The following is a 14220-nucleotide window of genomic DNA, read 5'->3' as shown; positions in this document are numbered from 1 at the left end:
CTGATTTTTTGTGGTTTTTGAGAAGGGTTTCTCTGTGTAACAACCTGGCTGTCCTGGAACTCACTCTGTAGACCAGGCTGGCCTCAAACTCAAGAGATCTGCCTTTGCCTCCCAAGTGCTGGAATTTAAGGCATGCACAACCACAGCTCAGCCTTCTTAATGTTTTATAATGACAAAACTGCTACATATTACCATACCGGTAAGTTTTATAAAAATTGGATATTAAATTTTGTATACCACGTTTAATATTTAGTACACAAATAGACATATTAGAAATTAAATTCATCCTCAAAACATTGACTTCAATTCATATAGTTCAGTTGATTACTGTTTACAATTGAATACCACAATAACTATAATGAATTATAATCAGACCCATCAAAACAGAACTTCTGAGTAAAGCTTTCCTACTAGTACTAAAGATTATATTTCTTCCCCCCTTTTGTTTTTGTCTTTTGTTGTTTCTTTCAAACAGGGTTTCTCTATAGTCCTGCATGGCTGTCTTGGAAATTGCTCCAAAAACTAGGCTGGCCTCAAACTCAGTGATCCATCTGCCTATGCCTCCCGAGTGCTGGGATTAAAGGTATGCACTACCATGCTTAGTCTGGAAGATCCTATTTCAGTTCCTAGTTGATCAGACAGATGGACCATGAATAAACATAATTGGGCAAAACTGAAAGCAATAAGTATATTTAAAAGTTTTAAAAAGCAGTATTCCTAGGTAAGTTTGGAAGAGGAGATATGTAATTTGAATGCATCAAGACTCTAAAATAGACCACAGGGTTGCTTGAGTCTACAAAATAATAATTGTGATGTGATCAATAAACAGCTATTGCTGCCAATCGAAAGAAAAAAAAAAAAACCCATGACTAACACAAAATATTTTGCACTATCAAGTAAAGCTCAAGGTCATCCCATGTTTGACTTATACATTGGGTAGCCTATTAATTAAAAAGTCTATCTCTTTTTACAAGACTTTTATAGATTCATAATTCTGTAGATTACCCAGTCTGGAACCATTCCATAAAATAGAAATATATTGGTAATATAAGCAATTTCACTCTTAAATGTTTTTGTTTGAATTATGACTTGGCTAGTTTACATCAACTAAACTAGCTAGGGAACCTCAACTGAGAAATTATCTGCATAAGATGGAGATGTAGACAAACAAGTCTGTACAATACAGGGCTTTCTTAATTGGTGATCCATGAGGGAGGGGCCAGCCTATATGGGTTGGGCCTCCCCTTGGCTGGTGGTGGCACACACCTTTATCCCAACACTCAGGAGACAAAGACAGATGGAATTCTGTGAGTTCAAGGCTAGCCTGGCCTACGAGTCCCAGGATAGCCAGGATACATGAAGAAAACTTGTCTTGAAAAAAAAAAAAGAAAGAAAGAAAGAAAGGTGGCTAAATAAGCCATGGAGGACAAGCCAGTATGCACTCCATGGTTTCTGCATCAGCCCCTGCCTCCAGATTCCGGCACTGACTATTTTCCTGGATGATGAACTACGATATCAAAGTATAAGAAAGATAAACCCTTTCCTCCCCAGCTGGTATTTCATAACAATAACCTTAACTAAGATAACTAAGAGATATTGTAAAGGTGTGAAGGTGTGTGTGTGTGTTTGTGTTTTGAGATATATTCGAGGGAAGAAAGAGATATCAGATCCCCTAAGCTGGATTATAGGTTATGAGCCACCAAAAGTAAGTTCTGGGAACTAAACTCAGGTCCTCTCTGCAAAAGTAGCAAGTGCTCTTAACCTTTACTTTCTCTCCTGCACTTTCAACACATCCAAAGTGTAAGTTCCTAAAGCAAATATTTAAAGCCCAACATTACCTGTTCTAGCAGTGCTGTATGCCTTTCCAGAGCTACACAACCATTTTCATTAATTTGCTCTGAAGCTTCCATGAACTTAACATTTTCTTTGTTTTCTGAAAACATCTTCTTTTGATTATGGCCTTGGGGAGATAGAAAGATTATAGATAAAAATATTCCTTCTTAAGAAGGAACTAAAAACTCTAATTTAGGAAGTCTAATCAAATGGAAAAACTAAAATATGCCAACAGCAGTGCTTAAAAGTTTTAATTAATAATTTTTTAGCTAGGCATGATGGTGCATGACTTTAATCCTAGCACTCAGTACTATATAGCAATACCCTAGTTTAAAAATACATATATTGAGCTGGGTGATGGTAGCACACACCTTTAATCTCAGCACCCAGGAGGTAGAAGCAGGTAGATCTCTGTGAGTTCAAGGCCAGCCTGGTCTACAGAGCTAGTTCCAGGACAGCCAGATGTTACAAGCCTACCTTGAAAAACCAAGTAAATATAATGGCATAAAAAACATTTCCTTTCTTTAAAAAAAGAAATCTTGGTAGGATTCGGGTCTCAGATATAAACCCATTTCAGTCTTTTTTTCATAGGGATAACCAAAGGAGAAGGAGGTACACAGTTCAAATTATAGCATTTGGGAGGTGAAAAGACAATAAAAAATTCAAGGCCAGACTGGGCTATGAGACCTTCTCTCACCAAAACAAAAAATATGAAAAAACAAATCCTTCTGAACACATAATCCAAACAAAACCCTAAATAAACTGTATATAGTCACTTAAGGAATTCATTACTTTCATTAAGTTATTCAGCAATTTAAATTATCTTTGAAATGATAAATACAAACAAAATAGTCTACATTGTGTGTGTATGTGAGCATGCCCTAATAGTGAGTGTGGAGGGTAGAGGCATTCCTTGTGAAGTTCTCTCCTCCCACTTTTACGTGGGTTCCAAGCTTTGAAGAGAACACCTTTATTTGCTAATCCATCCTGCTGGCCCTAATCAGCATTTATGAACCAACATAAAGATCCTACTTCTAATGATATTTGTTTTGCTATTTAATGATTTTATAACTTGAGCACTTCCTTTTTTAATTACTTGGTTTCTTTCTAAGTAGCTCTCCATGGTTGGGCATATGAATTAACTGCATCTCTCATTTCTATTTGGCATATGATCTATAAATCAATTCTATGGAAAAAATAGATTCACTAACAATTTAATGTACCTGTCCTTTGGGAGACTTACAAAGCTCCACCTCCCAAGTAGCTATTGGCGGTTAATATTTGCAGAAGGAAGGGGAAGGATTCAATTTACTGGTATATCCACATCAGTAAGATACCCAGGATCCTTTATGCCTTGTCTGGCCTCAAATTTGCTTTGTAGCTAAGGATGACCTTGAACTTTTGATCCTTCTGTTTCTACCTTTTTAGTGCTCCAGATAACAGTATGCACACACAACACCCAGTTGATGTGGTACTGGGGACTGAACTAGAGTTTCAAGCACACTAGGCAGGCACTCTACCAATTGAGCTACATAGACGTCCCCAGCCTCATAACTCTTTTCAACAGAATTTAGTCCTGCCTGATGCCCAATCCTAGCACTACAAATAAAGCCAATAATTAACCATAATTTTCTCCTTTAACAATGTATATTGCCATCTCAGAATCAAGAACAATTTACAAACAAAACAGTTTGAAAACATAGCCATCATTTATTTTTTGTCCTATCTATATGTACTCTATTTTTTGTCATGTTTGATACTTTAAAATACCCTTAGGAAAGTCACTATTTGAATTTCTCCAAAAGACATAGAGTTACTATACTATCAAGGCCAAGTAATGACTACCACTTGAGTATGCACATTCACAATTAAAAAGACCAGAGTGACAGGTCCCACTGTATTCTTTGGTTTTCAAAATAGCATCAGCACAATTACTAGAGAAGACTGAATTTACCAAATTAGGTTTTTTCTCAAGAGATAAAGTCTGAACTCAAAAACATAACTTTGATCTTTAGGCTCTGAAGTAAAGTTTGCTTCTAAATTGAAAGCTATCTTGTGGGTTCTCTTATCATCTAAAGTATTCTGGATTATAGCATTTATTTAACACCTATTTAACACCATCAACTTTTTAATATAAAGTTATTGTAATTCTCTTCATGTTTAGAAAATGATCTTGATACATTTGTTCTGCAATTCTGTCAGCTCTTGTGTGGAGTATTTGACAGAAGAGTTAGGTGTCCCTGGCTTTGTGTAAGAACATACACCCTGATCATCAGTGGTTCCTGACCTTGTTTCTGAAACAGTTCTTCTAATGCTTAAAGTCTGGAAGAATGCTACACAAATGAGGAGTTAGCATGTTCAGAATGTATACATTTGCTAGCTAGAACCTCAGGACTTAAGCTCTGATTACCGTTTGAAACAGTATTAGTTCCAACTGTTGCTTTTGAAGCTTCAACATTCTTTGACTTGTTCAGGATCTCCAACTGCTTCCGGCAACTTGCAGGCATTGTTTTTTTGGCCTTTAAAACCTTCTGTCTTTTTCTGTCTGGACTTTCCATAATTTGTATCCTAGAGTTTAAGATATATTTAACATGATACTTTGCCTCAAAAAAAAAAAAAAAAAAAAAAGATTTAAATGCATTTACCCGGTTAGTTATAATAATATTAAAATAATACTGAGAATATTTCTCTATATTGATCATTTCTATTTGGAAGCTTTATTCTAAATAGAAACAATTAGAACCAAGATTTTAAATAGTATGTACTATAATAAAGACAGTGGTACTAATAGGACAGAAACCAGAAAGAGCTTCACATAAAACCATTTGACTTGTCTGGACAAAGGAGAAAAAGACTGGTATTAATACAGGATTCATGTTTACTAGATAGGTACATGGGGGAAAAAAACATACTTTACTCTTTATCTCATACCTTATCTAATAAATTTCAAAGTAATAGGTAACAGAAAAAAAAATAGCAAAGTAACCCTAGATGGGTCACATGTATAAACATGAATGGTATGGTAAAAGTTTTTGGAAAAAAAACAGACCATATCTCTTTGAAGTGGGCAAATTTTATTTCTGTAGAAAGCTCTAAGACATAAATGAATATAAAAATAAAAATGTGTCCATATATTCACTAAAAACCAAGTACCAGAGAAAGTTGATATAAAGAAAAGTAGGAAACAGTATATCTAGCTCCCCAGTGGGAAAGAAGCCTCAGGCACAGAACAGGTAGACATGGTAACACCAGGGTGGAAATCATAGCTCAGAGAAACCCAAGCTAGATTGGCTGAGAGAATCCAGAATCCTCTTGTCTCTCTTCTCAATCACTGGGATTATAAGCATGCACCATCACTATGGTTGGCTCTGTGTGACATGGTGAAAACCATGTTTACAGACCAGGGGCATGTGTTCCATGGAACTTAGTCTCCCGGAGGTCCTTGGCATCCTGCCCCTATGCTTTGTTCCAGTGCACTGATCCAAGTTCTGTGGATTTGGGTTCTATACCTTATCTTTCTTGATTTTTTTATGGCTATAATTAATACAACAGGTCCTGGCCAAGTCTTGGTAGATAGTAAACGGATAAAAGTTCAAAGACTAGTAGGAAAAAGACCCAGGGAGTTCACCAGGAGCTAGGAAGAACAGTCTACTACTACGAATTCCTACTACTACGATTTATGGTAGAAGGCATTACCTACTCAAAGGACAATGGTAGGTGCCTCCAATAAACAGGGAAACTCCACAGAGACTCAGGACTACAACCCCTTCTGTGCTGATACAGGAGTATATGATCAGGGAAATAGATGAGTAATTATAGATGGAGAGAAGGTGTGTCACACACTTAGTAGATATTAGCTAGAGCAAGGCCTCCTTGTTGCTTATTGACAAAAGGGACCAAATTAGTTTAACAAAACAATTACAAAAACTATATGCTCACCTCCCCCAAAGTTGGATGGGGGGCTTCAAAAAAGAGCCAAATTGGCCAGACTGATCATAAATATATTAAGCTTTACAAACTTCTACATTTTTTATATAGGAGGCAGCTCAACAAAATTTTAAGAATAAAATTGACCTCAGGTCTGAGGCTATTAACCACTGTCTAGAGGCCAGATGGTACTCAAAGGGTACTTTCTGCTCTGTTCTTTTAGTTTCAAGATAAGTTGTCAACATGTAACCACTCATCAGATGTGACTATGTATAACCTGACATGGGGTCAAATCTTAGTTCCTAAATCATGTGTATATATCTGATGCTCTCTCACTAGAGTAAACTTACAACAGATTCAAACCACTTCTCTTTGTGTTGTGTCTGTCACTTGCCAAATCCTTACCTTACCGACCTGATTACTAGAGATCCCTAACTGGGTCAGTCCATGGCAACTGCTTTCGTTTTCACATGAGAGCTGGGGGTTGAACTAAGGTCTTAGTGAAATAAGTTAGCAACTGAGCCATTCTTCCTGCCTTGTACTGCTTTTTGATACTATTATATACAAGCTCTTTTCTTTTTGGACTCATTTAAAGTTCTGATGTTCCACAATGAATGGGGTTATATTCTGATAAACCCTAGTTATAATGCAATTAATATACCAAGTAAGCTCACTTTTAAAGCTGCCAAATTTTTTTCATTTCTTGACTTTTTGAGAAAGAAACTGATATAGTCACACTCGCCTTAAACTCACTATGGAGCTCATTCCTGATCTTCCTGCCTTTATCTCAATTCTAAGACTCCAGATATTTACTAGACACCCAGTTTTAGGAGGTGCCAGTGATCAAACCCAAGATTCTCAGGGTTTTGTTTGTGCTACCATGTTGGATTAAAGCTGACCAACAAATCCAGTGTAAACTTAAAAGAGGATTTAAGCTCAATCACTGCAGACTTATTTTTTATATGCTAATCTTTTATCTTTTAATTTTGATGATCTTAATTTGTTCTTCAGTCATTTTTATGGATTTCTCACAATTGTGTACTTACTAGTTCTTATTTTTAAAAGACTAAAAGTTTTACATTTATTCTAATCTCTCTTAGTTTACTTTCAGATGTAACTATCCACATAAGATCCTTTGTTGAATAAAATGTTGAATAAAAGAGGCAAAAAAAAAAAAAAAAAAAAAAAAAAAAAAAACCACCAAAAAACCTGAGTGGCAGTTTGAACAAGAATGGCCCCGACAGGCTTGTATGTCTGAATAGTTGGTACCCAGGTGGTGGAAATGCTTATGTGTAGTCTTATTGGAAGAGATATGTCACTGGGGATGGGCTTTGGGGTTTCAAAAGTCCAAAACATTTCCATATAGGCCTCTCTGCCTCTTCTAGTGCAATTCCTGCCTGCAGGCTCCCATGCTTTCCCACCATGACTGTCACGGACTCTAAACTTCTGAAACTATAAGGACTCCCCAAACACTTTCTTTGATAAACTGCCTTGGTTATTATTGTTTCTTACCATAGCAACAGAGAAGCAACTAAGAAAAGTTGGTACCAGGAGTGGGGTACTGATGATACAGGCCTATCATGCTGCTCTTTGGAGGACTTTGGAACAAGAAGGTAGGTGAATGCTTTAAGTAGGGCTTATCAAAATATCCTAGTAGGATCTTGGAAGGCAGTAGTGCTGACATCAATGTGGACTACTGGAGGTTCAGATGATGAGGTTTCAGAGACCAATACTAGCCCTGGATCAGAGACCACTCTTGTGATACAACGATTAAAAATGTGGCTGCTTCTTGTTCATGTCCTAAGTATCTGCCTGAGACCAAACTGGAGAGCTCTAGATTAATTTCTTTGGCCGAGAAGATTACATGACAGCTTAATAGTAACTGTTCAGTGGTTACCAGTAATCACTTTTATACAGGTTACACAATGAAAGCACACAAACAGAGTAAAAAGGAAAAAAAATGTACAGTGTTAATCAAAAAGAGCACCAGAAAATTGAATTTTGGAGCCAAGGATTAGCTGAAAAATAGTCTACTATGAATAGTCCTACTACCCTCTTCAGGTTATGACCCCATCCATCTAATATTGCAACTTGTAAAAGGAAAAGGACTGAGGGTTTTTTTTTTTTTTTTTTTTTCTGCTTCAAAAAGCAACAACAAACCAAAGCTTATGCAAAGTAATTCAAGGAGGGGCCCATTATTCACCTTAAGCAGGCAGCTGAACTTGGCAGTGCTGGCCATATGGTTCTGGCTTTGGAGCCATGAAGGAAACATGAGATAAGGGGTGCAGTGGTTTGAAAGAAAATGGCCCTCATAGACCCACAAGGAATGGCACAATTAGGTGTGGCCTTGTTGGAGGCAGTATATCACTAAGGGGTGGGTTCTGAGGTCTCAGTTCAAGTAATGTTAGTGGCATTCTTTTCCTGCTGCCTATGTATCAAGATGTAGAACTCTCAGCTCCTTCTCCAGTACCATGTCTGCCTGAATGCCACCATGCTCATGCCATGATAACAGTCTAAACATCTCAATTGTAAGCCAGCCACAATTAAATGTTTTCCCATGTAAGAGTTGCCTTGATCCACTGAACCTCATAGAAGTGAGAAGTAGCCTTGAACACACTGGCACAAGAGATCATTTCCTGTATTAACACCAGTAGCACAGACACTGAAAGCAACAATCAATAAAAGGGACCTTCTGAAACCCAGGGCATGGTCAACAAGACAAAATGGCAGCTTACAGAATGGGAGATTTTACCAACATTACATATGACATAGGACTGATCTCCAAAATACACCAAGAACTCAAGAAACTATGCATCAAAATACCAAATAATCCAATTAAAAAAAAAATGGGTACAAATTTAAACAGAGAACTCTCAACGGAGGAATCTCAAATGGCTGAAAGACACTTAAGAAAATGTTCAACCCCCTTAGTCATCAGAGAAATACAAATCAAAACAACTCTGAGATACCTTTTTATACCTGTCAGAATGGCTAAAATCAAAAACACTAAGGAAAAGTTAGGCTGGAGAGGATGTGCAGTAAGGGAAACATTCTTCCATTGCTGATGGGAGTGCAAACTTGTATAGTCCGTCTGGAAATCAGTATATTAGTATGGTGATTTCTCAGAAAATTGGGAATAGATCTACCTCAAGACCCAGCAATATCATTTTTGGGAATATGCCCAAAGGATGCACACTTACCACAAAAGCAGCATTATTTGTAATAGCCAGAACCTGGAAACAACCTAGATGCCTCACAACTAAGGAATGGATAAGGAAGATGCGGTACATTTACACAAAGGTATACTACTCAGCAGTAAAAAAACAATGACATCTTAAAATTTGCAGGCAAATGGACAGAACTAAGGTAACCCAGACTCAGAAAGACTAATATAATATGTACTCACTCATAAGTGGATATTAGACATAAAGCAAAAGACAACCAGCTTACAGGCCACAACCCCAGAGAAGCTAGGGATCTGCCTAAGGAGAAACAAGATATGGGAGCCTGGGTGTTAAAGGGGAGGGTAAACGGGGTGAGGGGAGGAGGAGAGGGCAGTAAGGAAAATGTATAGCTCAATAAAAACATTTAAAAAGTTTCTGTGGTCATGGTATCTCTACATAGCACTAAAACCCTAACTAAGACAAGGAGGTTGTGTAATCTTCCTCTGCTATAAAGAGAACAACGAGTCCAGGTATGTGGCAAAGGAGACCTACATGGAGGCCCTGAGGACCATTTCATAAAATCTGTGAAAGGGAAGCCTGAGTGCACTGGAGACTCCAGGATATTAAAGTGTCAAAGCCATGAGATCATTGCTAAGGAAATATCATACACAAAAACTGAGTCTATACAACTTAATGACCATAGTTAGATCTCTTCTTTAACAAATGGGAAGAGGTATAGTAAAACTTTTCAATGAAATAATTTGATTTGGGCTCTCTTCTCCTAATTCAATCTCATCCATTGCTAGAGCCCTACACAGGTTTGCTTTTTTCTAATGTTTTAGTAATTTGTCTCAATTTTGTTTTTGTTTTCCTATTTCATGTAATAGCATAGCACATACCTGTATTATTCTGTGGTATTTCATGAAAATATTTTCAAAAAATTTTAAATTTTCTGAGTGTTTTGCCTGAATCTATGTCTGTGCACCACCACTCATGTGCCTGATGCCCCTCTATTCTTGCCAAGTAATGAGTCTGAATTAGTTACTTTTTTGTTGCTATAATCTGTACTTGATTAAGGAAGGAAAGTGCTACTTTGGCTTACTGTTTTAGAGGATGCAGACTGTGTCAAGGAAGGCATGGAGGTAAGAGGATCACAGCATTATGAAGATTGAGAACCACTGCTATAAGGGACATTTCACATTTCAAATGGCAACACTCATTGCCTGACCCACAGGTTTATGGCCATTTCATAATACAATATGTATTTTAAAATCCCATAGTCTTTAACAGTTCAAAAACTGTTTCAAAGTCCAAATCTCTTCTGAGACTGAAGCCAATCTGTCTTTTGTTTGAGACAAGATCTTACTATGTAGCCCTGACCGATGTGGAACTCACTACGTAGACCAGTCTGATCTTGAACTCAGAGATCCACCTGCCTCTGCTGTACCAACATGTCCAGCTCAAGTCAATCTCTTAATTGTGGATTCCTACAAAACAAAACAACACAAACAGGTTACTTTCTTTAACCATGCCTTATGACTACATGACCCCAACATGCCTGCAAAATCAGTACCATTTATGCCACACTGTCACATTCTGCTACCACTTTGAAATGCAAAGTTCCTCCGTACCAAACCTGTAGTCGCCTCTGTTTTCTTTGGTGTGACTCTCTGAGGAAGTACTTTCTTAGTAGGTTGTTTTCAAGAACGGAAACCCTTCAACAGCATTCAAGTTAGGTTCTTTTAAGTGCAATTTAAGTGGGGGTATATGCCTTTAATTCTACCACTGGGAAGGCAGAGGCCAGCCTTGCCTAGAGTGAGTTCCAGGGCAACCAGGACTACATAGTGAAATCCTGTCTTGAAAAAACAAAAGCAAAACTTCACAAAATGCAATCTGTACATCAGGCTGGCCTCCAAGATATGCCTGCCTCTGCATTCCAAATGCTGGGATTAAGTGGTTCAGACCTTTAGTTCCAGCACTCAGAAGGCAGAGATAGGAAGATCTCTGTGAGTTAGAGGCCAGTTTGGTCGCCATACCAAGTTCCAGGCTAGCCAGGACTACAAAGAGAGTGCCTGGATTTAAAAAGAAAAAGATTTTGTCTGATATATGAGGGAGTCACACATGTCCTAAGTATGTGTTTGTGTGTGTGTGTCTTGGATTGGGAGGTCAGAGGACAACTTGTGAGAGTTGGTCCTTTCCTTTAGGAGGTAGATCCAGGGGATGGAATTGCAGAGTCAATTGAACAGCAAGTACCCATGGTGCTATCTTGCCAAGCCTGTGGATTTTTGTTTTTTTAGCTTTGTATGAATACACATGTGTTTGTTCAAATTTGGGAGGTTAACTTTAAGCATCTTCCTGTATCACTCTCTATCACAGATATTAAGGCAAGATCTCTCAATGAATTCTCAGCTCACCAATTTGGCTAGTCTTACTTGCTCCTGGAATCCAATCTATACCTCCCAGGTGCTGCTGAGATTATAGAAACATCCTCACACTGTACTGACATTTATTAGTGCTGGAGTTCTGACTTCAGTAAAAATATGAGTGCTCTATCCAGCTGGTGGCTAGATTTATAACCATAAACCTCACTCACATTTGTAATGGTTCACATTCAAATTTTAAAATTGTATATGATTATCTCATTTTTTTTTTAATTCGGAGAGAGTGTTTATATACTACTGGGCATTGAATCCATGGCCTCATTTATGCTAGGCAATTACTCTACCACTAAGCCCTTTTTCTACTCTATTTTGAGACAAAACCTCACTAAAGATGCTGAAGCTGGCCTTGAACCACCTTTGTAGGCCTTTAAGTTGTGACCCTACTGGCTCACCCTTAGCACAGCCTCAATGCTATAAAACTCATTGTTTTCTCTTTAGATAATGCTTAAGTACAGAATGCTTTACCTGTAATTATAAAGATTAAAGAGTTATCCAAGATTATTGCTATGTGTTATAGTAGGGGTCCAGGTTTATTTAAGCCTCAGAGAGTAAGATAGCTCAGTAGGTAAAAGAACTTGCCATGGAAGCCTAATTCCTAGAACCCAATGGAGGAGCATATACATGCCACACAATAAAATAATTTTATCATTATACATACATCAGAGAATTATGATATAAAGGCAAGCAGAAATCAAGGGACGGTTTTAAGTTCCATATCAAAATTCCAAACACTTAGTAGTAAGAAAACAGTAGAATTCAAGACTGACACAAGTACAGAGTCGATAAAGTAAAGCCAAAAAATTCAAGTGGTAGCTAAATTGCATTAGCTGCTAAGTATTTTTTTAAATGCACTGCTTACATATTTCTGTTGTACAGAAGTTAATATGTAGCTCATCTACATCTGTACTGAGTTATGGAGACAAATTTCATTAAGGTTAGAGTCAACCTCTCTTTAAAAAAAATTGAGGGATAAACCAACTAACATAAAAAGCAACATTCATAAGACCTAAATTCAACGATGTAATTAAACATTTCACTCCTTTTCACATTTATTTATTTACTAAGACAGGGTCACACTGACTGGCCTTGAAACTCACAAGAGATGCTCCTGCCTCTGCTTCCCAAATGCTGGGATTTAAACTGTGCCCCACTACACCAGACAAAAGTCAGTTTCCTTAAGAATTTTAAGCAGAGAGGCCATTGTTGCTTCCTTTGTTGAGACACATTCTTTTAACTTGTTTGCTAAACCTGGAAAAAGATGAATAAGAAACTGTTAATTGTTTTTGTCTTTTTCAGGAGTCACTAAAATCAACCTCTATCTGAATGGTGTTCAGCTTCAATCACAGAGTCCTATTTGTAGTGGAGTACTGAACTCTGTAGTTGTGACAATTCGTGAAAGAATTAAGAAAAATTTTGAGCAGGGCAGTGGTGACAAAAGCCTTTGATCTCATCTGAGGCAGGCAGAACTCTGAGTTCAAGGCCAGCATGATCTTCAAAGAGAGTTCCAGGACAGTCTCCAAAACCTACAGAGAAACACTGTCTCCAAAAACAAAACAAAACAAAAAAAAAAAAAAAAAAAAAAACAAAACAAAAAAACCAAACAAACAAAAAATAAACAAAAAACCAAAAAAACCCAACAACAATAATAATTAAAGTAAAAATTTTGAGTTATCTTGGATAAACTGGTTACTGGTCATGTAGACCAACCATATATTTCTATCATATATTTCTATGCAATGTGACTTTGACCTTAAGGTTATGAGAACAGCCTGAGGTCTTAACTGCCATTTTATTTCCTTTCTGCAAACAATGCTTGCTCCCTGCAGATACCCATAGCTGCTTTCGAAACAGTACTTTTAAATTTTTAATACAAATTGAAGGGTGGGGATGCTCCAGCTACTCTGCGTTAGACAGCCCTGCCGGTGGTGAATAAGGACTCCACATAATTAGAGTTATGGAGGGGGGCGGGGGGTTTATACAGGTACCCCATGACACTATGGAGCTGCAAGCTCAAGGCGCCAAGGGCTTGCTCCAGGTGCCAGTCTCTTTTAGCAAATTGGTCAGCAGATGTGACTCTCCCTCCTGGTCTGTCCGCCCACCACAGATCAAGACCACAAGGCGAGCTCCAGGTAATTCTTCTGGCACCTGTGTGTTTTACAACAGGCCGACCGCATCTCTGACCCTGACCAGCGGATACAGACGCCGACGCGGACATTTGCTGCATCATCAGTTCACCTGCCCCACACCGAGTGCACAGCACCAGCCATTCCCGCCGCGGCGACCCTCACCTCCCCCCACCCCCCGCCGCCGCCCCGGGCGGCCGCTCCCGCCCGCGGCCGAGCCTGAGCTCCTCAGGGCCGGTTCCCTCCAGGTCGGGGCCGGCCTCCGCGGGGCGAGCGCCGCCATGAAGCCAGCCGGCCCTCTAACCGCCGCCCGCAAGGAGCCACCGCCGCCCGCAACGTACCCCGCGGCGGGGCGCCGCTCCCCGACGGCTTCCACGGAGAAGTGAGCCGCCACCTCAGACGAAATGACCCGCGGCGGAGCGGGAGCCAGACTAAATCTCTTTCCCTCCGCCCCCGGGCCGCTGCCAGCCAATGACCGCGCGAAGGGCAGGGAACCCAGCCAATCACGGAGACGGTGGGCGGGGAGCAGAGCGGCTGAGGGGAAAGTAAACTGACTGGAGGCGCGCCGCGGACGCACGATCCCGCGATTGGGGCTGGCCCGGGGCCTCAGCGCGGCTCCTGAGGCGGGCGTGCGGGCGAGCGCGCGGGCGAGGGCCCGCCTTGCGCAAAGATTTCAGTGGTGTTTAGGAAGTTCTTACTAACGAAACTTTGTTCGCAAAAGCAAGTCCCAGA

The 14220-nt window shown here is 39.3% G+C and overlaps 1 protein-coding gene across 1 annotated transcript in view; it reads right to left on the bottom strand.

Annotated features, from left to right (window-relative positions):
* Atf7ip2 (activating transcription factor 7 interacting protein 2) overlaps nt 1–13889 on the bottom strand; it is a 37139-nt gene extending 23250 nt beyond the window's left edge. The window contains exons 1-4 of the mRNA XM_051181446.1: nt 13830–13889; nt 12463–12613; nt 4244–4401; nt 1839–1960 (exon numbers count right to left, since the gene is read on the bottom strand). Coding sequence (XP_051037403.1) covers nt 1839–1960; nt 4244–4391 — 270 coding nt within the window. The 5' untranslated portion in view covers nt 4392–4401; nt 12463–12613; nt 13830–13889. The remainder of the gene's footprint in view (nt 1–1838; nt 1961–4243; nt 4402–12462; nt 12614–13829) is intronic.
* Between the last annotated feature and the right edge of the window lie 331 nt (nt 13890–14220).

The sequence above is a fragment of the Phodopus roborovskii genome, unplaced genomic scaffold (genome assembly GCF_943737965.1).
Source record: "Phodopus roborovskii unplaced genomic scaffold, PHOROB, whole genome shotgun sequence".
In the NCBI taxonomy this organism is placed as follows: domain Eukaryota; kingdom Metazoa; phylum Chordata; class Mammalia; order Rodentia; family Cricetidae; genus Phodopus; species Phodopus roborovskii.
The sequence above is the reverse complement of the archived record's forward strand: the minus strand, read 5'-3'. Positions and strand labels throughout refer to the sequence as shown.